The sequence below is a fragment of the Herpailurus yagouaroundi genome, unplaced genomic scaffold (assembly GCF_014898765.1).
Source record: "Herpailurus yagouaroundi ecotype Mexico unplaced genomic scaffold, PumYag 248, whole genome shotgun sequence".
Lineage (NCBI taxonomy): Eukaryota > Metazoa > Chordata > Mammalia > Carnivora > Felidae > Herpailurus > Herpailurus yagouaroundi.
Genome location: NW_024412465.1, coordinates 3,166,693 through 3,192,957, shown reverse-complemented (window position 1 = coordinate 3,192,957; position 26,265 = coordinate 3,166,693). Strand labels below are relative to the sequence as shown.

Genomic DNA, 26,265 nt, shown 5'->3' with positions numbered 1-26,265 from the left:
GCCCGATGTGGGGCTCAAACCCAGGAACTGTGAGATCATGACCTGAGCCGACTGGCACCCTGGCAGCACCTTGGCTGAGTCTTCTAAGCTGGATCATGGAACCCTCCTTCCTTCCCTCCCTACCCGCCTTCCCCCTTCCGTGTCTTCTATACCCATATTCCCAACATTTACTTCTCTGTGCTCCACAACAACAAAAAGTTGGCATATCATGTATTTACATTGAAAGACAGACATAAGGTCACACCTGTGAGCTGTGGGTTGTACGAAAAGCAGCACCAGGGTATACGCCTTGCCTAACATCCAAACAGTAAGGAACAGCAGCGTGTTGTCTGTAAGGTACAGAAGACTGGAAACAGCAGCCAGTGATAATGGCAAAGCATGTCCTGATGCCATGGACTCCTCTCTCCGTAGACAAGGGCTGTGACAAATGGCTGGGGAGCTGTTCTTATAATCTAGGTCCTGTCCCTCTAGTGCTGGTGGGGAGCAGTTGATGGTCTCTGTGTCACGGTCTGAGAATGTGTTCTGAAGAACAGAGTTAACCAGCATGCTCACACTGTGGCGTCAGACATGGTTTATCCTACATTGTTCCATTACTGGCACCATTTTGGCTCACCTTCCCTGGGACCACCGAAGCAGCCCCCACCGGAGACAAGGAAATACGCCCCTGCAGAGAGCCTACTACACCACTGCCCCAATTAAATAAATGAATAGCAACCACCTCTCATGACTTTGCCAAGTATTGACAAATACCTAAATCTGCCCACCCGTTCCATCCTCTGTCTCCTTGTTCAACTGGCCACCATGGAAATATTATCCCACACATACTGACGCTGGAAGACTCCACTTTGCATTTCACATTAGAGGAAGTTCTGAGTGACTCTCTTTAAGGATGATTTGAGTCATTTCAATGACCTTTCCAAACGAATGAAGAAAACTGACTGCATTAATATCCCTAAGTATTATTTCAGCCATGGCCCACAGGCACTGCGGAAGTAAAAATAGCTCCTATTTGGATCCAGTCCACGTTCTTCAGCCTGACATCCACAGCTCTCCATTGTGTCTTTCCCGTTTGCTCAGGGAGAGCTTGACTCTCTCTGAAGTTCTAGACTCCACTTAGATGACACCTGTTCCCCCAAAGCGGACGTCCTCCCCCTTCCGAACCCTTTTCCCATCTGTTCTGGCTGCTTTGACACCTTCATGAACACGTACCATGAATGGTCACACAAATGCCTTGGGCCGTGATTAAGCCCAGGCTATTTAACAGTTCCGTCACTACGTTCCCCACACGAGGGTGTGAACCACAGGCGCCAGGCACAGAGATCTTAGGAACCAAGCTATGACACGAAAAGAAGCACTCAATAGCAGAATGCTGTGGTATTTTTGATCCTGGCTCAGCCTCTGATAGGTCTTGGTGAAAATATCCATTTCGCGCTAGGAGATCTTTCCCATCGCGTGACACTAATTAATTTCCTTTACCGTTCTTCTTTCTTTTTTAAACGCCAAGAGGGCATCAGCCCCAGAGCTCTTGGCAAGGCAAGAGGAGCTAACGAGAATTTAATGGCTTTGTTTGGAGTTTGCCATTTTTTTCACGGTTCAGTTACACTGGTGATGAATGATCACCATGTAAGAAAAATCATATAAAGTCCATTTCCAAAACACATAAGGGAAAGAAGTATGTGGTTTTAACTAAAGCGAGTAAGGATGTTTAGATATTACTTAAAGAGTGCTATGTTTGGATGAAAATGTAGGGAAAGCAGATGGCCATCATTTGGGAAATCTTTCTGCTTCAAGAGCATGACACTTGGTTAGGAAAGGCATCACACACCTGAGTCCAATGACACAACTGGGCATCATCCTGCCTTTAAAAGGGGTGATGAGTTGAATTGTTCCCCCATCAAATTAATACCATATGCCAAAGTGCTAACCCCCAGGGCCTCAGAATGTGACCGTATTTGGAAACAGGGTCATTCCAGATGGAATCAGTGAAGATAAGACGGGGCAGGTTGGACTTCTAAACCAATATGACGGATGCCCTTAGAAGAAGACGGCCATCTGCAAACAGACACATAGGGAGGCCGCCACATCACACAGACACAGAAACCACAGTCACGTGGCTATAAACGGGCAATGCCACAGATAGCCTGCAAAGCAGCAGGAACTAGGAAGGAGCACAAAACTGTCCCCTAGAGATTGGAGACGGAACTCGGCCCTGCCAACACCTGCATTTTGCATTTCTAGCATCCAGAACTGGGCAACGATAAATGTCTGTGGTTTGAAGCCACACCGTTTGTGGTACATGGTTACAGCACCCTAGGGATGCTATAATAACATCATAAACAAGGGTGACATAAAGATAGTTGTTGACTAGGGGACGCCTGGGGGGCTCAGTCGGTTGAGCATCTGACTTCGGCTCAGGTCATGATCTCACGGTTCATGGGTTCGAGCTCCGCATCGGGCTCTGTGCTGACGGCTTGGAGCCTGGAGCCTGCCTCGGATTCTGTGTCTCCCTCTCTCTCTGCCCCTCCCCCACTCGTGCTCTGTCTCTCTCTCTCTCTCTCTCTCAAAAACTACATAAACATTAAAAAAAATTCGTTGGCTTGATGTCAATCATCTCTTTGTTGATGAAAGAACCCTTAGGTGACAGGCAAGCATCTGTCCCAAATATCTGTACATCCTCCCTCCCCTACTGCCTCCTATGCCCAACCGTGGTTAGACCAAATGTAAAATGTGACAGTTGGACGTGGATGTCCATACAATACACTTGCCACTCTATAAACACGCCATACTTTTGCTAAGACCTCCAAAACTCTGAAGACAGCGTGCACACAGTAACATTTGGAATCGTTGTGAAAGAATGAGCCCTGAGCATTGAGCCCTCAGCACCACGAACCCTGTCTCTAGAGCTGCCTCAGACTCAAGCACTGCGGGCTGCTGTCGTGTGGGCGCCTCTGTCCCACATCTGGAGTGCCACGGGAAGACGCACATTCCCGCGGAGAGGGACAGCGCCTCCGATTTTAATTCAGGGCAAGAGGCTCAAGGTTAATGAGAGAAGCCCACCCAGGTAGAACAGAATGATACCTCATTAATTTCCACAATCACGTTGTTAGACAGGAGAAAGATAAAAAGTTGCTGTGACTTTGTAGCCATTTAAAATGCTGGGGAGTCGGGGCGCCTGGGCGGCTCAGGCTCAGTCGGTTAAGCATCCGACTTCGGCTCAGGCCATGATCTCACGGCTCGTGAGATGGAGCCCCGCGTCTGGCTCTGTGCTGACGGCTCAGAGCCTGCAGCCTGCTTCGGGTTCTGTGTCTCCCTCCCTGTCTCTGCTCTCCCTCACTCACTCTATCTCTGTCTCTCTCAAAAATAAATAAAAACATTAAAAAATATTTATCTTTTTTTTTTTTTTCTTCAACGTTTATTTTTATTTTTGGGACAGAGAGAGACAGAGCATGAATGGGGGAGGGGCAGAGAGAGAGGGAGACACAGAATCGGAAACAGGCTCCAGGCTCTGAGCCATCAGGCCAGAGCCCGACGCGGGGCTCGAACCCACGGACCGCGAGATCGTGACCTGGCTGAAGTCAGACGCTTAACCGACTGCGCCACCCAGGCGCCCCAAAAAATATTTAAATGTTGGGGAGTCTTCTGATGCCTGGGTGGCTCAGGCGGTTGAGTGTCAAACTCTTGATTTTGGCTCAGGTCATGATCTCACAGTTCGTGGGATCGAGCCCTGGGATGACAGTGTGGAGAGTGCTTGGGATTCTCTCTTTCCCTCTCTGTGTACTCCTCACGCATCACACGCCCGCTTTCTCTCAAAATAAATAAACCTGGAAAAATAAAAACTTGGGGAGACTCTTCTATCCTTGTTTGCTTGGAAGCTGCTCAACAGGATATCGGTGGACCTGTTGTTATGTGTGCCTCTTGTGGGTTTTGTACTACATTTAGCTGAGGTCCTTTCCTGTGAGGTATGTATGTACACATATATATGAAATATATATTTGTTTATGAAATAAATATGTATAAATGATATATAGATGAATAAGTATTTGCCAATATGTGTATATACAGGAAATAAATCTCATAACTGTAGAGAAACATACATACGTGTGTGTTCATATATAGTATAAACACACATGGATCGTATTTCTTAGATGTATTATGAGACTGAATTTGTTCTCGTGGCTATGCAATAAGCACAAATTGCCACGCGGTACACGTGTTTTGATAACCCTACTATTTACCAAAGGACACAGGGTCCTATTTGATAACCCTACTATTTACCAAAGGACACAAATTCTGAGATTGGCTTCCAAAGGTATTGCCGTTTACCCCTGAACCCTGGAGTGGCAGGTAGAAACAGACTTTTAAGTATGCAATGAGCACTCTTAGTAAAAATCTGGTTGGCAGAAAACAGTTTAAGGAGGAGGAAAAAGCGAGGCCCCCCACCGTTACCGTGTGTGAATGCATCTTGCACTCCGTTCGTCATGGCAGAACCAGACAATCTAGGAGAAGAGCAAGAAAAACCTGCCGTGGGGAAGCACGTACCCGGTTTTGGCAAAATTGGTCCAGTAGGTCATGACCACTGCGCTGAGCATGACGTCGTTCTTGGAGAAGTTACAACTGAAGAGCTCAGTAGGGCCAATCATGGGGATCCCAAAGACGTAGGGGACTTCGTCACCATGGGCTGAGTCCGCCCAGCTGGGCTTCATTTCACTCTGGCAGTGGTGGTAGAAGGCATAGAAGTAAGTCGGGGAGCCATACTGAGCATGCAGGTCGGCCGTGGCCACCGCGGGGGCCACCCACTGGTGATCCGTGAAGAGAGCCACCAGGGTCTTTCGCCGCGTCTCGGGGTTTTCCTTGTCTGCCCAGTCCGTGTACATGAACTTGATGGTCTCCCGCAACGTGTCTTTCCCCTCTGGGTAGCCGTAAAGGTTGTCCACAAAGTTGGACACGGAGAAGTCAAAGTCGTTGGGCGTCACACCATCTTCGTTGTCCACGATGCCGTCGACAAACTTCAAGCCTTCCCCCTGGTTGACACCAAGCATGATGTCGTAATTGAGGAACTCCCCCTGCTCCATCAGGATCTGAGGGTCGTCTGGGATGACGTCCCCGTCGATGACGGGGCCAAAGGAAATGTGGTACGTGGCCGGGGTGATGGTCTGCTGAATGAGCTCCTTGTAGTTCTTATTCCGAAGGCATTCCACCATGTCCGTGGTGTCCAGCATGTTGCAGCCGACTTTATCTGCCAATATCCGCGTGTACTTGGCTGGCTGGTAGTTCACTGCCCAGCTGGACAGTGCGGTCCCGCTCTGGATGATCGCCTTCTGGAACAGACCTGCAGGTGCAACGTTGTACACATGCAAATGAAAACCCGAAAGACAGAAAAGCAGCTTTTACTTAGCAAAGAAGGCTCTGATTGTCTCTCGGGCATGTGAATTTCTGGATACAGTGGCATTCAGCGCTTTCAGATTTTTTTGCTCATTTCCATCTCCTTCTCTCCTCCTCCCCTTCCCGCTGGACATTTGTTTTATGGGATGTTATTACACACACACACACACACACGCACACAGACACACACACACACACACACACACACACACACACACACACACACGGTTTAAGAAAATGGTAAAAAACCTTTTAGCTCCAGTGGTAAAAAACGTGCAATCTGTTTATCACTCCACAATTTAGGGTAGTCTTGCCATTGGCATCCCCAGATGCTGTTATAAATAAACCCACCCAGGGTAATCACCTACCTCCCATTCCTTAAACATATGCTTTGAGCCAAGAAGATGTTAAAGACCATTTTGCCTCACTGGCAAATCCAGGTACCACTTCAACATGCAGAAAGAAAAAAAATCCACTAAAATCAATTTCAGGGTAAAAATTCAGAGATGTATTTCTGTTTCCACCCTCAATATATTGGAGGTATTAAGCTTTCACAACTAAAATATTAATTAAGCTAGCTATTCCTAAAGGAATCCTCACTTGATTGCCCAAGTAAAATGTATTTTTTAAAAAAAATCACTGGTCTCAAAATTGCATCCATTCGAATCCCAGACTTTCCTCTAATGTATTCTGCCACATGTTCAAAATGTCTGTTTCATGAGAAATAAAAAAAAAAAAGGGCAATTTGATGAGTAAAATTCTGTGTGGCTTACAATATTCTCTCAGTTCTGTCTAGTGCATGAATGTTGGGAAGTAAAAAAAGATTTTTTTTAAACCCTGTATTTTTCACTACTACAGGACAAGAGCTGATGGGGTATAAAATGATAGCATTCTGTTTCTTATCTCTTCCTGCCATTTTCTTGAATTCCAGCATGATGTAGCTCCCATGCCTCAGGAGACGCTGGCAGAGTAATTCAGCTGGGAGCCCAAAAGTTCGTGCCCTGTAGAGTTTTAAGGTCATGCAAGCAATCAAGTGAGGAAACATGATTGCAATCAGGAAGATGTGATTCTAAAGACTGGAAGATTGCCCAAAGATGACACACAAGAGAAGACGTTAAGTTGATCTGGTTTTGCTCAATGCATCATCAAAGTCATTTGGGGGCCATCCTCCCAGAGTTTATAATGCTCTCAGACATGTACAACTACTGACGTTTGTGTTTGGCTCTAAAGATTAATGTGTTGAAGCCTCTTAAAGAAATGATGTCAATATGTGATCGATTGAAGATTTTCACAAGTTAAAATAATCAGGATTAGAAAAATTTTGCTAGATGTTTTTTTTTTTTTTATCCTGTTACAACTATTGGCCATGACTGACGTAGCTATGTGTTTGTGTGTGTGTGTGTGTGTTACAGAATATAATTTGTGATAAAACTTGAATAATTGGATAAAGAAAAATACCACTCATACTTCATACTATAAAATTCAAGTTTGGTTAGCATTTTACTGTCATTCCTACTTGGCTATCTGCCTCCCCCTCAACGTTGTTTTGTACAACTGTGTCCAGTAGATGCATAGCTTTCACACTGTGTTTCCCAGACCACTGTACGTCTTCAGCACAATTCTTAAATATTTTAATTATTGTTCCTTTGAGTAAATGCATGTGTTCCTTATAACTTTCTTGTCTTTTTAATCTTGGAGCTTCTCATTTGATTCTTTGCTATGATACTGTGGCAAACATCTTCAAGAAAACATCATTTTCCATGCATCTGTTGATTGCTTTTTTGGGGACTACATCGCTAGAAGTATAATTCTAAGGCCAACTATCTAGTTATTTTCATAGTGCTCATTACATTGCTGGGTTGTTTTGAAAGGCTGCTGTGTAGAGACGCGACCCATGCCCAGCACTGCCATGGAGCTTGATCACTTCTGACATGCTGATTTAAGTAATTAATGCTCTTCCTCCAATTAGATTTGGTTTCCTGTGTTTGATTACTAAGGAAGCTGGTCCTGACTACTTGCTAACTTGAGAACTGGGATTATATCAGTTGAAAAGTGGGAAAGTCTAAATATTTTCTGGAATGCTATAGGTACTGATATTGCCAACAACCCCTCTAATTATCCATTGTTTCATTTTTGTAAAAATGAAGTGTTAATATAAATGTGAGCCCGTAATGTGACCTCTCCTTAGACATTATGAAATAATCCATAGCCCTGTCACCTTTGATTTGACTGATGGTTGCTTATGGCTCTTGGACTGAGCATCCTAATAACAGGTGCATTTTGAATCTCCTTACTAAGCCGCAAATCTACTGGTCACATCAGTGCCTGTTACTAGTTAAAATTTCTACTCGAGCTCAACATTTGTATTTCCTAAGAACTACAGAATACCTTGAGGAAATCTGAACTTCAACACTGGAAGCTGAAAGTGGAGAAGCAGTTGGTAGGTAAGATACCAAATAGGAGAGACAATCAGGGCTTTCCTGATAGTTGTTCTGTGCGCAGATATCCATGATCCCGTACAGCCAGTCTATTCTGCACAGAAGATCAAGGCTACCCTCTGCTCTGGCACAGTTTTTAATAGCTAAGGAAGAATGGTGGGAATAGGTTTGAATCAGGGTCTGGGAAGTTGGGTTTCTTCCTTGCCTCCATCACTTGCTGTGTGACCCTAGGCAGGTTATACAACCTCTTTGAGCCTCAATTTCCTTTTTGATAAATGAGGGCTTTGGGGTAGATACACTTCAAGGTCCTCTTCAGTTTTTTGATTCTATCTTATTAAAATTCTATGTATTTATTAGTCTTTAAAATATTTTGACCTTTTCATTCCTTTTGCAAGACTCTTTGAAGAAAAACAAATAACTCCTTTAAGGTTTCAAGTGCTTTTGATGAAAATGGTTCAAATAAAAATGGTGCAATTCTTCAACCAACCAATGACATGGAAGGAAATATAACATGACCCTGATAATTTAGATCATCACTGAGAATGTTTATTTGCATTTTCCTGGGTTGTTTGTTTATTGTTTTTTTTTAATGTTTATTTATTTTTGGGAGAGAGAGACAGAGCACAAGCGGGGGAGGGGCAGAGAGAGAAGGAGACACAGAATCCAAAGCAGGCTCCAGGCTCCAAGCTGTCAGCACAGAGCCCAACATGGGGCTCAAACCCATGAACCGTGAGATCATGACCTGATCCAAAGTGGGATGCTAACCGACTGAGCCACCCAGGTACCTCTGTTATGTTTTTGTTTTTGAGGGGGGAGCCAGGAAGTTATTATGAATGCATCTAATTCTAGTTGACTTCTCTTAAACCCCTCCTCTCAAATTGCCTGGAACATCGGTCATCAGTGGACACGAGGGAGCCACCCCAAGTTAGTGTGGGTGACCCAACTGACTTTTAAAACCACACGACCACGAGCTGCATTGCTTATGGAATGTAAAAATGTGCATCCGTCTTCCACATGACTGTTTCTCTTCTGTATTACCTCTCCCAAGTTGAGATGAGAAGGCCTTAAAATTTAAAGGTGACCGAATAAAGTCAGGAAGGCAAAAGCAAAGTGTTGGTCTTCCTATAAGAGTCATTATGTTCCAATTGTTGTAACCAGCACTGAATTGTTGTCATTTAAATGGTTAAAATACAAACAAAGCTGAGCTAAAAGAAAACAATGTGAGGGGCTCCTGGGAGGCTCAGTTAGTTAAGCATCCAACTCTTGGTTTCGGCTCAGGTCATGATCTCATGGTTCTTGGGTTCAAGTCCCACAATGAGTTCTACGCTGACAACGCGGAGCCTCCTTGGGATCCTCTCTCTTCTTTTCTCTCTGCCCCTCCATCACTCACGCCTTTGCATGCTCTCTCTCTCTCTAAATAAAAAAAAAAAACTTAAAAAAATTCTTTTAAAGAAAGCAATGTGAGCTCATGTCATCTGGGGACTTTCTGCAGAGGATTCGAGAGAGACTTATGGTGACACCACCAGCAGGCACCTTGGATATGAACTCCACATGTGTTCACCAGTCAGCCCTGGGAGTCGTGCACCAACACGGGGATGCCCTTGTTACCTTCTGAATAGTGCGACAAGGTCAACAGACTGACGCAAGACGCCCCCGCGCCTGAGCCGAAGATGGTCACTCGCTTGGGATCCCCGCCGAAGGCCCCGACATTCTCCTCAATCCACCGAAGTGCCTGGATCTGGTCCAGGAGCCCATAGTTGCCTTTGGCCGCCTGGTCACCGGTACTTAAAAACCCTACAAGAGAACACAGGATATTTTGGGTTGTTGATGATAACAAAGCACATAAACCTCTCCGGTATTTGGAAATAAATCTCATGGGGGTGCCTGGGTGGCTCGGTCGGTTCAGCGTCTGACTCTTGGTTTTGGCTTAGGACATGATCTCTCGGTTTGTGGGTTCAAGCTCCACATGTCAGGCTCCTTGTGCTGATGGTGTGGAGCCTGCTTGGGATTCTCTCTCTCACTGTCTCTCTCTCTCTCTCTCTCTCTCTCTGCCCTTGTCCCTCCTGGCTCGCACACATACTGTCTCTCAAGATAAATAAACACTTAAAAAATAAAGAAAATATATCTCATGGTTTACCCTGTTCATTCTTTGGTTGTCTTCCTATAAATGAGAAGCACCAGTGGAAAGCATTTTTCATGGCTGGAAGGATTATATTATGTAAATAATCGTGATGATGGTTATTGCTTCTGTTTCTATTGGTTCTGTTTCTGATGATAAAATGCCTCCTCTATGAGTCTGTACAGGGCTGACATATCAGGCACAATCAATCTCAAATATTTATAATATATGATAATACCAGAGACCATAAATTTTACTAGATTCAAGTTATCATTTGTCTACACACGTTGGTTGTAAAATGAGAAAGTCCTCCTTGAAAAAATTTTTCAGGGATATCCTAAAAGAAGTTTTTCAGGGAAAAATAAGTGTGTGTGTTGGGCTGGGGCATCTGTGTGTTGGTGTCTGTGTGTAAGTGTGTGTGTGTGTACGGAAAAGCATTACAGGTTGTCAGCTTTTCCCCATTGAATTCCTTATTGATATTTTCATTCTTTTTAATGCTTAAGTTCAAACTAAATGACAGATCCTGGGACTCCACTCTTACTTAGTGCCCACCCCTCTCTATAAATTGAGGAACCAATTTCACCAAAGGCATCACATTCCTAATTCGCCCTTAGAGGCTGCAAAGAAGGCCACCCAAAGCTTTTCCTGTAGCAACATGGTCAGGTGGATCCCAGACTCGTCTCTCTCTCGTGGCAAAAACGATCGTGACCTCGAAACAAGCCTTCCCTCTGATGTCTGAAGTCGTTTTCCGGACAGCCAGGTCCTCTCCTTCTCAAATTCGAAACTACCGCTGCTTGTTCCAGCTTCTGCCAAGGTTAACGTACTGCAGACATGTTGGTCTACCTTTGTATCCACTTCTGTCTTGCCCAGGCCTTCTGACAAAACAACACCAAATGCTAAAAAGGTGTTTTGTTTGCTTCTTAGTCATTTTACTTTCTTAACGTGCCCTTGCCCCCAAACACCCCCTTCCATCCCACCTCCTTTTTCCCAGCCATCTCAGTAAGTGCTTATTACGCTCCTACAGCCACCTCCTGCAGTGTTTGGGTGAAGACAGACTGACTGAGGCCCTGAAGTCACATGAAGCAAAACCTGGTTCTGAAAATGCACTAAGTGCACTCACGATCTCCTGTATCTGCAGAGATGCATGGCCAGGGCATCTCGAAGATTCAGGCCTCTCCAGCATTCTCAGGGGTGGAGCTGAGATGAGCTTGTCATTAGGGGGAACGTTCCGACGTTACCAACCCCTCCCTTATTTAATTAGCAATTACTAATTAGCGTTTCATGCCAACGAGTGTTCCCTGGCCCTGGCATTCATCGTGCAACCTTTTGCACAGTTTCTCATAAAATGCATCGCGCCCTGCTTGGGAGCAGAGGCCCTTTCATGCAGCTTTATGTATGAAACGGGCTCATAATGGTAGTTTGGGTGCCGTTTAATAACCATAAGACAAGCCTCTCTTTCCCCATTAAGGAAAGCGGCGATTCACTCCTAAAGGCTCCAGTAATTTTCTGGCAGAACCCCTCTGTCTTCAACACATCCTTCCTCCACTCCCTCTCCCCCTCTGTGAGCTCTCCCAGAATGACCTATTTGCTTATTTTGTTTCCGCGGGGCACCAGTGAGGATTTGCAACATACGGTGAATCGCTAGCCTTTACGGAACTGAAGCCCCTCCCCAGCCAAACATGACTGTTGTAACCTCTCCAATGGCAGGCTGATTAATATTCTATGCCCTGGCAAATCTTAGCTTTTCTAACAGCCTCCTATTGAAAGGTTTGATCTTTGCGATTCTGAATTCCTTCCAAAAGTCCTGAGGGAAACAGCTCTCCGTGCATGCCTGAAGTTTAGCAAATGAACGTGGGTTTTTTTGAAGTTGGTGTTTCCATAGTTGCTGCCATGGAATCTTCATTCACTGCATCATCTAGGGATTTTTTTCCACCGTCTCTTTTAATTTAAACAATCAACAAGGCAGAGTTTTTATTGCAGGTGCAGAATGAAGGCAAGCAATTTTATTTTACCCTGCAAGAATATATTTCTTTCCTATTCTGATTGTGGAAATAGTGCTTGATATAATGCAGAAACAAGATGTGTATCAGTTTCCTATCATGCAGTTCTATGAACGTGGGAGTAGATAATCCGTTTGGAAACGGCCATGCACATCACCAAAGCCGAGTGCTGGTAGAGGCATCCTTAGAAGTCTGTCCCCTCGAGAAGCACATCTCTTTCCACATACGCTGTAGATGAATTAATAGAAGCAGCCCCTTGGCTGGCTAAAACCAGAGATTTTAAACAAATGGCTTCTTTCACTGATAAGCACTCTTGGCTCCAAATCCGTTAAGCATTTCAGCTGATGAAACATTTGGCTTTTGAGATTTACTGTCTCTGAAATGAAGGTTGTAAATCAGTCAGCTCCCCAGCCCCCCTCCCCGCGCCCCAACCCCCCGCCAACAACAGAACAATGAGAGAGAGACAGAAAGCACATACTTGAACTCAGACCTACTGTGACAAGATCGGGACCAAGTTTCATTCAAAGCGCTGGAAGGAACCAAACAATATACATACTCACAAGAGATAAGCTCAGGTGTCCAGTGGTTATTTTAAAATATTGTCCATGAGAGGGGTGCCTGGGTGGCTCAGTCGGTTAAGCGTAGGACTTCTGCTCAAGTTGTGATCTCACAGGGGTTTGAGCCCTGCGTCGGGCTCTGTGCTGACAGCTCAGAGTCTGGAGCCTGCTTTGTATTCTATGTCTCACTGTCTCTCTGCCCCTCCCCCGCTCATGCTCTGTCTCTCTCTCTCTCTCTCTCAAAAATGATTAAACATTAAAAAAATTTTTTTAATATGGCCCATGAGAAATGCCCGCAAGCCAGAAATCACATTTCCCGCCTTGCTCGTTGAGTGAAATGGACATTGTGTAACAATGAGCACCGAAGTCGGTCTTCATACTGTGGCTAGGATACACAGATTCAGGCTTTTGTGGTAGGACACCACAATCTAAAGGTGTCTTGCTCTTCTGAATTGCACCATAGGGCTTAGGACAATGATTCCAGGTCACGTGGCTTTTCACACAGGCAAGTCAGTGGTTGTAACGAAGCCCGATGGTGTCAGATGCGACGGCCCTTTTGTTCTTCTGGAATAGAACTTTAAAGCTACAGTTAATTTTCTTTTAGGACATAATTCATTACATAAGTACAGGAGACCTTTTCTTGGGTGACCATTAACTAAAAGATAATTACCAAGAGAATACAGAATATTTGAGTGTATAATTTTATTGTGTGTATTCACTGGTGATTGGTGGAACTGGAGTCTCAACTGTACTTCTAAAAGAATTTCTGAAATACAGTGGAGACTATAAATTATTATTAATAGTACCTATACACATATGTATATGTAGGTCATATATGTATATACATATTTGTATAATGTATATGTATATAGAATGTATATGTATAAATACGTCATTGTGTGAGAACATACGTGTATATAAGTATGGGATAGATTAGATAGATAGATGATAGATAGATAGATAGATAGATAGTTATAGGGATGGATAGATAGATAGATATAGATGGGTGGGTGGATGGATGGATGGATGGATAGAGAAACAGATACAGAGTAGCATGGGAATTGACAAATCATTAGCCATTATTAAATCATAATACCTCTATCTTATAAATTTAATAGAGCAAAAGCAAAATGGAATGTTTACACAAAAATTCTTCAACAAGAATAGATAGAATTCACTTTAGGTCACATAAAGGAGCCTGGAAAGGAATCTATGATAAGAATAGAGCAGAGGCATAAAAATGAAAATCAGCCACATAAATGCAAATGTCTATTCTCTGATGTTTATAGGAAATCATTCACTGAGTGCACTTATTACAATGTGAAACTGAAGTTTTCCTGCTGGAATCATTTACGATTTAACAAAAGGGCATATACTTGCACAGGATGGATGGAAGGGGAGAAAAGGTATATATTCCAAATCTTTGAGCCTGATGGGGGACAACTAATTGAAATTTAATGTCTCTATTTGTAGTTTTTAGTTTACTTAACAATGACATGAGTCATAACTTTCTACTGCATTTAATTATCACACCAAAGTCATACAGGGCCAAAATCTATTTATAAATCTATTTATAAATAGAACAAAAATTTATAAATCTATTTATAAATCAAAGACAATTATGAACACACACGATTTCTGTAGCACAGGTTTCCAAACAAAGGGTCCATTAAATTGTTAACGGGAATCCTTGCATTATTTCCATAAAGTATATTATATTTCCACACAGTATTTACACTGAGGCTGTGCAGGTTTTTCATACTACTTTAGTTGAAATTACACTAATTCACAAACTGAAACCAATTATATTCTGGAAACAAAGCACAAAATAAGAAACACAGTTTTGTTTAGTATATAATATAGATCAACATATGAAGGTTAGTAAGTTTCACAGTGATGAAATTTGTGGCAATGGCCATGTTGGAACCAGATCCTTTGAGCCAACGTTAGATGAGTTTCCATTCAAGACCCCATGCTGGAACATTCCTCTAGATTTGTGGGACTTGCATTCACTTGGCCCTCAAATCTTTTTGCTTTTATTTCTGAAACAGCAAATGTACCTCATCACTCTGCTGGGTCCACACCCCAGTGCCCAAGATAAGACTTCCAGCTCACCCCTCCATCCTGGCCGCTTCCAACCTATTCATTACCATTAGTCTAAACATAGTGCTCCCCAACTTGAAAAAATCGACAAAACCCATGAAGATGAAAACCTGAAACCCTCTGACACTGAAGTTCTATTTCTATGCTTTCTAGATATATATAAAAAAATCTTTATTTAAAGGTATAAAAGTTGCCAGCCACCCAAGGATCAATTCTTTTTGATTGTGACTTTGAAAATGAGAGATGACACCAATGTCAGTGCCCATGCATAAAAGATTTTGTTGCGTAAATCATGTTGGCTGAACCATATAATGAGAGGTTCTTGATTTCTGTGGACACAGAAAAACATCTAAGATCTCTCAGGAGAAAACAGTGAGTTTCTGAATACTGTGTGATAAGATCTCTTTTTTTATTAACACAATAAAGCGGGGTGTAAATTATAAACTCTGGAAGGAAATCCAACATTTAAGTGTTTAGCTCTAGGAACGTGGATTGTTTACACTTAATCCTACATCTGGGTTTACATTTTTTTCCAATTTTTGCTTTCTTTAGCAATCACTCTCACACACTCCCACACACACCACACCATCCTAAAGCAAATATGTTTTATAGTCAAATTCCTTAGTGGGACTTCCAGAGCCCCTCCGTGAGGTATCATGTCTATACCGCTGACCATGTCCTACGTATATTCTTCAGCAGACAGACCACGTTAGTTGTTTGTTGACTGCCTCCAGGAAATGCCTTGTATTTCTGTATCTCTTTGCCTTTTTACACGCAGCCTGCTGCATCCAGAATGCTCTTGACCAAGCTGCGGTCAGCCTGTAACCTGCCTGGTACACATTGCCCGGGTCTGCCTTGCTCCTAGAAACCTGGCCTCACTGCAGGGTGCACCATTTGCTCAGGGAGCACAGCACCACCTGTAGACCAACCCCATCACTTCCGGCTGCAACCACTGAGGCAGGATTTCGCACCTCATTTTCCTTCCTTCCACCGAGGCAGGTCTCTTTTTAAAAGTTTCCTGATGGCCTCAAATCTCTCAGCTCGGCAACTTTTTTTTCAGTGACTTTCTATTCTAGAACGTACTGCTCTCTAGGAAGGATGCGTGCTTGTAGTTCAGCAGCAGGTTGGAATCTATGGTAATGCCTTGGGCATGCAAGTTTAAGATTCCAAAGCCCCACATGGCTCCAATGTGGAATCAAGAAGTCCCATAGCATTGCTTGGGGGAAATAACTGGGCAAGACCAGTAACATACAAAAGCACTGTGCCTGGTGTCCAGTGTGTATTTTTAAAAAACAGTCACCAAGTACTATGACTTCCTTGATATCAGAAACACTGCTAGTTATTTCTGTTTCACATATGCGTAGCAAGTATGAAGAGATGCCCTTTGATTAAAGAAATGGATCCAGAGGAAAAACTGGTCACTGGTCTACTTAGATTCCGACTTTAAGATTCTGCAGGTGATAGATGAAGAAAACATGTGGCTTATGCCAGATTTTGCATGAAGGTGATGCATATTTATTAATTCTGTTTACTAAATGTTCATTATGTGCTTAAAGTCTAAGGAGAAAAGCAAGGCAAGAAAAAACCCAAACAAAACAAAACACCCCACCACATAATCTACCTTTTCTCCATGTTGTGAATTAGGGAGATGCCATTCTACCAACATTTAGATATACCCAAAATGACCCAAGCAACATGCTAAAACCTGGGGTGGGGTGGGGCGGAACATAGTATTTGAGTAGATTTCTACAGATACCTTGAAAACTTGTACATTTTTTTTTTTTTTGCATTTGCAAGCTTCTATTTGGTTTCTTTCTTTATTAAAATTTTTTTTTCAACATTTTATGTATTTTTTAGAGACAGAGTGTGAGCAGGGGAGGCGCAGAGAGAGAAGGAGACACAGAATCTGAAGCAAGTTCTGGGCTCTGAGCTGTCAGCACAGAGCCCCACGCGGGGCTCAAACTCACAAGCTGTGAGATCATGACCTGGGCTCAAGTCGGACGCTCAACTAGCTGAGCCACCCAGGCGCCCCTTTCTTTCTTCTTTTTTTTTTTAAATGTACTTATTTAAATTCAAGTTAGTTAATATACAGAGTAGTGCTGGTTTCTGGAGTAGAATTCAGTGATTCATCTCTTACATAGAACGCCAAGGGCTCATCCCAACAAGTGCCCTCCTTAGCACCCACCACACATTTACAAACTGATTAGAACTGAAAGTTCTATTTTTGGCGTCAAAGTGTATTTATAAAGCACACATAGGATGCACATTTTGTACATGGTAATCAGAGCCCTCTAAAGTGCATATAGAAGAAAAGCCAATTTACACAACAGTATTTTACAAATAGGAAACATAATTGCCATAATTTCTTCTAAAGTACAGTAATTCAAAATATGCTGCTCTGTTTCAACATGATTTTCTAGCCTCCATTGCATGCTAGTGGAGATACTCACAGTGTTTCCTAGTACTTACCGTTAGATACTATCTGGGGGCAGACCAGAACTACTCTGGTCTGTCTTATTTTTCCATAACATAATCACAAGAACTAAATGAAATAAGGACAATGCAGTCTCTCTCAACTCTGTCAAAACCTGACATTATCTCGTAGCTCACACAATCTTTTCTGTGCCCAGAAACATCCCTAGGTTTTCCATCACTGCTTTTTCTCCAGCAAATCTGGAACACAGATACGGAAGTTGTTTTAATTGTTTTTAAGGTCTGTTTATTTTTGAGAGAGAGACAGAGAGACAGAGAGAGAGAGAGAGAGAGAGAGACAGAGAGAGAGAGAGAGAGAGAGAGAGAAAGAGAGAGTGTGAGCAGGTGAGGGGGAGAGAGAGAAGGAGACAGAATCTGAAGCAGGCTGCAGGCTCTGGGCTGTCAGCACAGAGCCTGATGCAGGGATTGAACCCACGAACCGTGAGATCATGACCTGAGCCGAAGATGGGTGCTTAACCTACTGAGCCACCCGGGCACCCCCGGAAGTTGCTTTAATTAAGAAAAAAACAACATCTCAGATGAAATAGCACACGCTTGAGTAACAAGTAAGTGTGAGGGTATATGAAAGAGTTAAAGTCCCACTGCGAAGTTTAGTTTCGGGAACAGAAAGGTCTTTAAAGATGACCTTTTCCAGAACTGAGTGAAGGCACAGTTGTGCACATATCCTCCGTGTATCACGCGCTAAAGCAGTCCCTTTGGCTGAACGCTTTCGTGCTCTCGCTGCTTCCTTACGTTGTCACTTATTATAGATCATGCCCATGACCGTTCTAACATCAGTGTTATTACTGTCTTTGCTATTTTTCTCAGAGCTAGCTGGTATGCCCACGACTCTCAAGGTCCTGTTCCCCACAAACACAACACAGCTGGGAGGCCCTTCCTAAGGCTCATCACAGTACCTTTGCTCACACACGTGCAGTCATGGTGGACTGGAAGATGTAGAGATGTAATGTAACCTAAGGCACCAAGGGAGGAGGCTAGGGGAGCCTGCGCGGCTCAGTCGGTTCAGTGTCCTCCTCTCCGTTTCCACTCAGGTCACGATCTCACCATTAGTGAGTTTGAGCCCCACGTCTGGCTCTGTGCTGATGGCACGGAGCCTGCCTGGGATTCTCTCCCTCTCTCTCTGCCCCTCTTCCGCTGTCTCTCAAAATAAATACTAAAAAAACAAAATTTAAAAAAAAGAAAAGAAAGTGAAAAGGTTTTCCCCACTTGCAAGCAGCTACCACATCCCATTCTATCTTTTACTGTACTAATGCTTATTGTTATAATTGGTATTGTCATTTTGGGTAACTCTGGTGGCACCTGAAGAGGCAGGGAATGCTTTCCTGAGGATTTAAAAGGCAGAAATTGAGATTTCTCAGAGAAAAATAACGTACAAAAACATTAAATAGACCATATGACAAAACAGGTATGGATAGATTCATCTCAAAAAGAGGGTAACTCTGGTTTTTAAAGATTTATTTTTAGTGTGCCTGGGGGGCTCAGTTGGTTAAGCATCCGACTTCGGCTCAGGTCATGATCTTGCACTTTGTGAGTTCGAGGCCTGCGCCGGGCTATGTGCTCACAGCTTGGAGCCTGGAGCCTGCTTTGGATTCTGTGTTACCCTCTCTCTCTGCCCTTCTCCCATTTGCACTCTGTCTCTGTCTCTCTCTCCCTCCCACTCAAAAATAAATAAACATTAAAAAATTAAAAAAAAGATTTTTTTAAGTAATCTCTACACCAAATATGGGGCTTGAACTCACAACCCCAAGATCAAGACTTGTATGCTCTACTGACTAAGCCAGCCAGGTGCCCTCATAACTCTCTGCTCTTTTTTTTTTTTTTTTTTAATTTTTTTCAACTTTTATTTATTTTTGGGACAGAGAGAGACAGAGCATGAACGGGGGAGGGGCAGAGAGAGAGAGGGAGACACAGAATCGGAAACAGGCTCCAGGCTCTGAGCCATCAGCCCAGAGCCTGACGCGGGGCTCGAACTCACAGACCGCGAGATCGTGACCTGGCTGAAGTCGGACGCTTAACCGACTGTGCCACCCAGGCGCCCCAACTCTCTGCTCTTAAAGATTAGACAGTAAGGAACATTAATTGTGCTGATTCTCCACGTAAGAAATTTTATCCCACCAACTTTTGCTTAAAGAAAGCAACGTTCCAGAGTCAAGAACATCTGAAGTCTTTCCTGCACAGACGGCATGTAGAGACCACGTTGGGTTCACTGAATTTTGGCCGGTACCCTTGGGTTCAACTGGATACCATTATCCTTATGATGGCCAGAAAGTAAAAGCAGAATCAGAGCCAGAGTCAACTGTGGAAAAAGCAGAGATCTTAAAATAATGAAGATGTAATAGAGATCAAATATTTAACAGGCGTAGGGGGGTAATTTACCTATGAGTCAGTTCAACCTGATCTTCATGGGTGCCTACAATAGTCTAGGCACTGATTGTCCTTGTGGTAAAGATGTAGCAATGAACCAGTTTTTCGTTTTCTATTTGTTTGTTTGTTTGTTTTTTTGGACGGCTTGAAACTCATATTCCTGCAATAGGTAGATCATCAGCAAACAAATGAAAATTAAATGATGTTTATATTAGCTTCCTTTTGCTGCTGTAACAAAGTGCCACAAACCTGGTGCCTTAATGCCACACGTATTTCTCATCGTACAGTTTTAGAGGTCGGCATCTAAAGGGCTGGACGGCGGGTTCCTTCTGGAGCCTCTAACACTGAGCCTGCTCCCTTTCCTTGTCCAGCATCCAGAGGCTGTGCACGGACTTTTCTTCATGGCTCTGTCTTCCTTCGTCTAAGCAGGTAGCATAGCATCTTCTCTCTGAATTCTGCTTCCAAGTTGAAATGTTCTCTGGTTCTGACCCTCCAGCCTCCCATCCTTAAGGAGATTTTTGATCAGATTGCATCATCCCAGATATTTGAGGCTGGTCTCCCCATCTCAAGATCCTTAATATATCTGCAACATCCCTCCTACCACATAGTCTATATTCTCAGGGTTAGGATGCACACATATGAACAGAAGGGGACTGGTGTTCTGTCTACCAGGGATGGCTGGCCTTATCCTGGCTGAGTCAGGTACATTGTCACCAGTCCTGTGACTTTGACAAGCTGCATCAAACCCAGGTTTCTCTTAAACTCTGAATGGTGTTCTGTCCCCATCCTGCCACCACCACATGGCATGGATCGGATGAGGAATGTGATGTCTTATACAGCTCCACGGAAATGTGATTTACTATTATCATCTTGTGTATGAAAAATACTTATTAAGGGCTTGGTGGTAATGACGGTTATGAAAAAAAGGCCAATAGCATATTTTGTTCAATTTACCTTTAACGAATGGCACAGTCACTATTTTTAAAGCAGTGAGAATTTACCCAAGTGTTCTTGTATACCAAAGGCATTTTAAACAAGACCATGCATAGTGAATTTAAAAGATCTTCTAGTTAAGAAAAATATATATATGTATGTATGTATAAAGATATAGGTAAAGACAGATAGATAAACAGATAGGATATATAGATGATGGATTAATGGATAGATTGATGGATAGATGGATAGATGGATGGGTCAGTGGGTGGGCAGGTGGATGGATGGACGGATAGATGGAAAGGTGGGTAGATGGAGGGATAGAGGGATGGATGACTGGATGGATAAAGGGATAGATGGAAGGGTGGGTGGATGGATGGATGGATGGATGGATGGATGGATGGATAGATGGAGGGATGGATGGATGGATGAGTGCGTGGGTGGATGGATGGGTGAATGGGTGGGTGGGTGGATGGATGGATGGAAGGATGGAGGGAAGGAAGCATGTATGGAGGGATGGATGGGTGGATGGATGGAGGGAGGGAGGGATGAGGGATGGATGGATGGATGGAGGGAGGGAGGGATGAGGGATGGATGGATGGAGGAATAGAGGGATGGATGGAGACATAGAAAGATAGAATAATTTCAAAGGCTGAGGCATAGCACAGACTCATTTCATTACTATCAGAACAGTTTCAAGGTTGCCAAACCTGACAGACAAGGGCGGAAAGTACTAAAAATAGGGACTCAGAGGGAAATGTACTCAGTTCCTCTCCCAGATGCTTCTGCCACATGACTGTACATTGCCTCTCAATATGTGACTCAGCTGCATTGAAAATGAACTAGAGAGAGCGATGCCACTGAGCACCTTCTGGGTGCAGGTGTACCTTTGTCTCCTGAACACATTGTTACGAGCATGTCTACATCCTGCACTGTGTTTCCTGGGTGAGCTAGGACCATCCTCTCCAGCCTTCATGGTACTTCGAGCCAGGGAGGGCTGGGCTATCTCAGAACCAGGGTGAGGGATTCATCTGGACCAGCCTGAGTTCCCAGGAAAAATGGACATAGGTAGGCTCCATCCCAGGCCACAGAAGCAGAACCTTTGGTGGTACAACTCAGGGGTAGACACTAAAAACCAAAAGGGATTCCCAGTTGGAGGAGCATGGCTGTCCACAGTTGCACTTGGCAGGTGTAGCTATCTAGGGTTGGCTTTTTAAGAACAAATGGAGCAAAACCAAGGTAGTATTTTTCCAGGTTCAAGACTCTAGGCGGTCATTACACATAATGGGCAGAGTCTGCTGAGCGAGGTTGTCTCAGACTTTGGTATATTTTTCTTAATGTCATTGGGGAAGGTGCCAGCCACCGAAGAAGAAAGAGAACTTGCCACCTTCAGGCACCACCTCCTCTATTATCACCAGCCCCAGAACTGCTCTTCAGAAAGAAACACAAGAAAAAAGGAAAAGCTGTCTCTTCCCAGAAATAAAAATTCTAGAATCAAATGTTTTTGTCTCTTTCTCTCTCTCTCTTTTTTTTTTTTTTTTGCTTCATCTGCACAATTTGTGACCAAATTCATGCTTACCTTCCGTACCTGAAACTCTGAGTGAATCTGGTTTTTTTTTTTTTTAATTTTTTAAATGTTTATTTTTGAGAGAGAGAGAGAGAGAGAGAGAGAGAGAGAGAGAGAGAGATATGAAGACACAGAATCCAAAGCAGGCTCCAGGCTCTGAGCTGTCAGCACAGAGCCCAATGTGGGGCTTGAACCCACGAACTGTGAGATCATGACCTGAGCTAAAGTCGGATGCTTAGGCACCACCTAGGCACCCCATAAATCTGGTTTGTTTTTGAGAAAAAAACATGTATGGGGTATTACATTTTCATGCTACCTCACACCGTCCTTAACTTGAGGAAAACTAAAACCAAAAATCTTATAAAGATATGTGTATATACATTTTTCTGTCTTCATCATTTTTTTTAAAAGTTTACTTATTTTGAGAGAGAGAAAAGGAGAGAGAGAGAATCCCAACGAGGCTCTGTACTGTCAGATCCTATGAACTAATGAGACCATGACCTGAGCCAAAATCAAGAGTCAGACACTCAACTGACTGAGCCACCCAGGCACCCCTGTTTTCATTGTTTCTAAGCACACAATTCAGTGGGATTAATAATATCCATAGTGATGTGCATCTATCACCACTACCTATTTCCAAAAATTTTTATCACCCCTAACAGAAACTATATGAGGCTACCAGTTCCCATATGGGAAATACTCTGGATCGTAGTGTCCATAAGATATGTCACATACACACTGGGCTAAGTCCACCTAATAAGGTATGACACCTGGATTGAATGACTAAGGCCACTCCCATTCTGTTCCCCCTTGCAATGGACTGAATGCTTTTATTGTCCCCCAAATTCCTATGTTGAAATCCTTATCCCCAAGGTTTATTATTGGGAGATGGGGCTCTTGGGAGGTGATCAGGTCATGAGGGTAGAGCCTAATCCATGAGCAGGACCGTTGCCCTCCAGAGGGGTGAGAAATAAACATCTATTGTTTTTAAGTCACCCAGCCTATGGCATTCAGGCTATAATAGCCCAAGTAGCAAAGAAACCAGTAGTGCTCATGCTGCCTATGAGGTCTGGACATCCATGTCTCCAACCAAGAGTGAAGGTCCTTGCCAAAGTCTACAGGAGTGCTTGTTAGATCCCTTTGCGTGACTTTAACGTTGTCATTTTGTAGTCTATATTTACATAAGTAAAGCGCCCACAGAAGGTGTTTACCTTGAGTGGTGTTAAACGCAAATGATGGAAAACGGAATCCTTTTCGTCTAATTATCCAAAGTTGTTTGAAAAGCCAACTAATACACCTCATCCTGGGGAGAATTTGGGTCCGCCAAGATGTCTCTCTGGTCCAGTTTGCTCAGTGTAGAGTCATGGCTAATTGTCAACAGGATGACTCCAAAACTTGGCATTATGTTCAATGTGTAAGAAAGATCCCATTATGTTGAACACCTTTTTTTTTTTTTTTTCCCATGGGAAAATTCTTTTAAGTGCTTTCAGGAGAAAAAAAAAATCAAATGTAAAAAACATATTATTTAACTGACCATGGCATTTAGATAGAATCTTCAAATAAGAGCTAACCTCTTTACACAAATCACCTTATCATAATTTACAAAGTGCTTTTTACACTTTATCTTATTTGTGCCACTGAAACTGGGGTTCCTTTCATTTACCAATATTTCTGGCTCCTTGAGTTATGTGTGTGGTCACACACCTATTATTTTCAAAGAGTTGGGTAACAGGAAACAGGTGACTACCCTCCCTGTCCACACTAAATATCTGGACATCTTTTAAGAAATAGTCATGCCCAAGCCCCAGTGGTAGAGATCCTTAATTAGTTGTTTTGGGGTAGGGTGCAGGCACACATAGTTTTCAAAGCTTGTACAAGTAATTTTAGTGAACAACAAATAACATGATCTGCTGATCTAGAGACAGAGCAAATAAAAATAATGAGAAGATCTCTTCGGTAATAAAATTCGTTTCATTTTCTGATGACATCAGTATCTTTAAAACATCAGGCAAATATTGCTGTGAAGCAAGGCTGTTCCATGTTAGCAGGCATGGACATCGCCAGCAGGGTCTGTGAAAACACTGGACCCAGGGGGCCCCTGCCCCAAATTTGAGATTCAGGAAGCGTGGGGTGGAAGCCAGAAATGTGCATTTCTAACAAACTGATGTCACCCTGGTCTGTGAGCTACAGTTTGAACACCACTGCTGAAAAATATCCTGAGTTCTAGAACAAACTGAATGCTTCCTACGCTGTCTTGTATCTCATCCTGCTGTATTTCCTAAAAAACAAAACAAAACAAAACAAAACAATTAGTATTTAGTTCACAGGTTTGGTTAGGTTCATGTTGCCTACTGGAGGCAACAATGCTCTGTTTCATCATATATCCCGTAAGAACGTACATGGTGCACCACTGTCTTATTTTTGACTATCTTAACAGTGATTGATCATTGGATTCAGGTGGTAACTAATCCCACCCACGATAAAAAAAACATCTACCAAGTTTTTCAACGGATGTTTTACAAGGCACTGGTGAAGATCGACATCTATGATTTCATCTGGGTTCTACAGAATTCTGATTGCCTGTTGTGATTATTTCTTCTGCATTCCCTGTCTGGAATGGCACAAAAGTTCCCCAAATTTTGTAGTTGCTCTGAGTTTCAGAGCGAAAGTGGGAGAAAAGCAGGATTCTTTCAGTTGTTGGTATTCAAAGATGTGTGATGGTGCCCTAGCAACGGGACCAATGAGTTGTACTTGTGAAATACACTTCAGTTTTAGAGGAGTTTAGCTTCATGGCAAAATTGACAGGAAGGTACAGAGATCTCCCATGTACCTCCTGCCCCCCCCCCCCATATAAGCATATGCTCCCGAATTATCAGTGTTCCCCCCAAGAGTGGTACGTTTGTTATTATCAATGAACCTACATTACCATATCATAACCACTCAAAATCCATACTTTACATTAGTGCACTTGGTCGCGCATATTCTGTGGGTTATGACAAACGTATAATGACATAGATCTACCATTATGATATGATACAGAATAGTTTCACTGCCTTAAAAGTCCTGTGTGCTCTACCTGCTCATGCCCCCGCCTCCCCACCCCGTGACAAGCACTGATCTTTTTACTGTCTCCATAGTTCGCCTTTTCCAGAATGCCATAGGGTTGGAAGCATACAGTATGAAGCCTTTTCAGATTAGCTTCTTCCACTTGGTAATATGCTCTTAACGTTCCTTCATGTCTTTTCAAGGCTTGGCAGCTCATTTCTTTCTTAGTGTTGAATAATATCCCATGTCTGGATGGACCACGGTTTATTTATCCAGTGACCTACCAAAGATATCTTGGTTACTTCCAAGTTTTGGCAATTATGAATCAATCTGCTATAAACATCCATGTGGAGGTTTTTGTATGGATGTGTTTTCAGCCTCTTTGAGTAAATACCAAAGACAATGATTGCTGGATCTTATGGGAAGAGCATCTTTAGTTTTGTTAGAAACTGCAAAACTGTCTTCCAAAATGGCTGCACCATTTTGCATTCCCACCGGTGGTGAACGAGAGTTCCTCTTGGTCCACACCCTCTCCAGCATTTGGTGCTGTCACTGCTCTGGATGTGTGGCATTCTAAGACATGCCTAGTGGTATCTTGTCGATGTTTTAAGGTGCATTTCCCTGATAACCTATGATGAGGAGCATCTTTTCATATCGGTATTCATCACCTGTCTATCTTCTTTGGCGAGGTGTGTCTTTTTTTTTTTTTTAATTTTTTTTTTCAACGTTTTTTATTTATTTTTGGGACAGAGAGACAGAGCATGAACGGGGGAGGGGCAGAGAGAGAGGGAGACACAGAATCGGAAACAGGCTTCAGGCTCTGAGCCATCAGTCCAGAGCCCGACGCGGGGCTCGAACTCACGGAGCGCGAGATCGTGACCTGGCTGAAGTCGGACGCTTAACCGACTGCGCCACCCAGGCGCCCCTGGCGAGGTGTGTCTTAAGGTCTTTGGCCGTTATTTGTTTTCTTACTATTGAGTTTTAAGAATTCTTTGTAACCAAAGAAGTATTATATGGAGTATCATGGCGAATGTATGGGTTATTATAAATTTGTCAGGTTTTAATTCAGTACACCTGTTATTCTTAAGGATGCTGAAATTGTCCCATTGTGGCCAGGAAGGGTCTTACCAGTTGGCGTTTGGAGACTTTGTGTTTCTATTGTTTCCTTGTTCTTTCTTTTCTTTTCTTTTCTTTTCTTTTCTTTTCTTTTCTTTTCTTTCCTTCCTTCCTTCCTTCCTTCCTTCCTTCCTTCCTTCCTTCCTTC

The 26,265-nt window shown here is 43.2% G+C and overlaps 1 protein-coding gene across 5 annotated transcripts in view; it reads right to left on the bottom strand.

The window, feature by feature from the left end:
- NLGN4X (neuroligin 4 X-linked) overlaps positions 1-26,265 on the bottom strand; it is a 334,832-nt gene that overhangs the window by 7,790 nt on the left and 300,777 nt on the right. For all 5 annotated transcript variants that reach the window (XM_040460135.1, XM_040460138.1, XM_040460140.1 and 2 more), the window contains 2 exons: positions 9,429-9,614; positions 4,540-5,329 (listed from right to left, as the gene is read on the bottom strand). In XM_040460135.1, the coding sequence (XP_040316069.1) occupies positions 4,540-5,329; positions 9,429-9,614 (976 nt within the window). The remainder of the gene's footprint in view (positions 1-4,539; positions 5,330-9,428; positions 9,615-26,265) is intronic.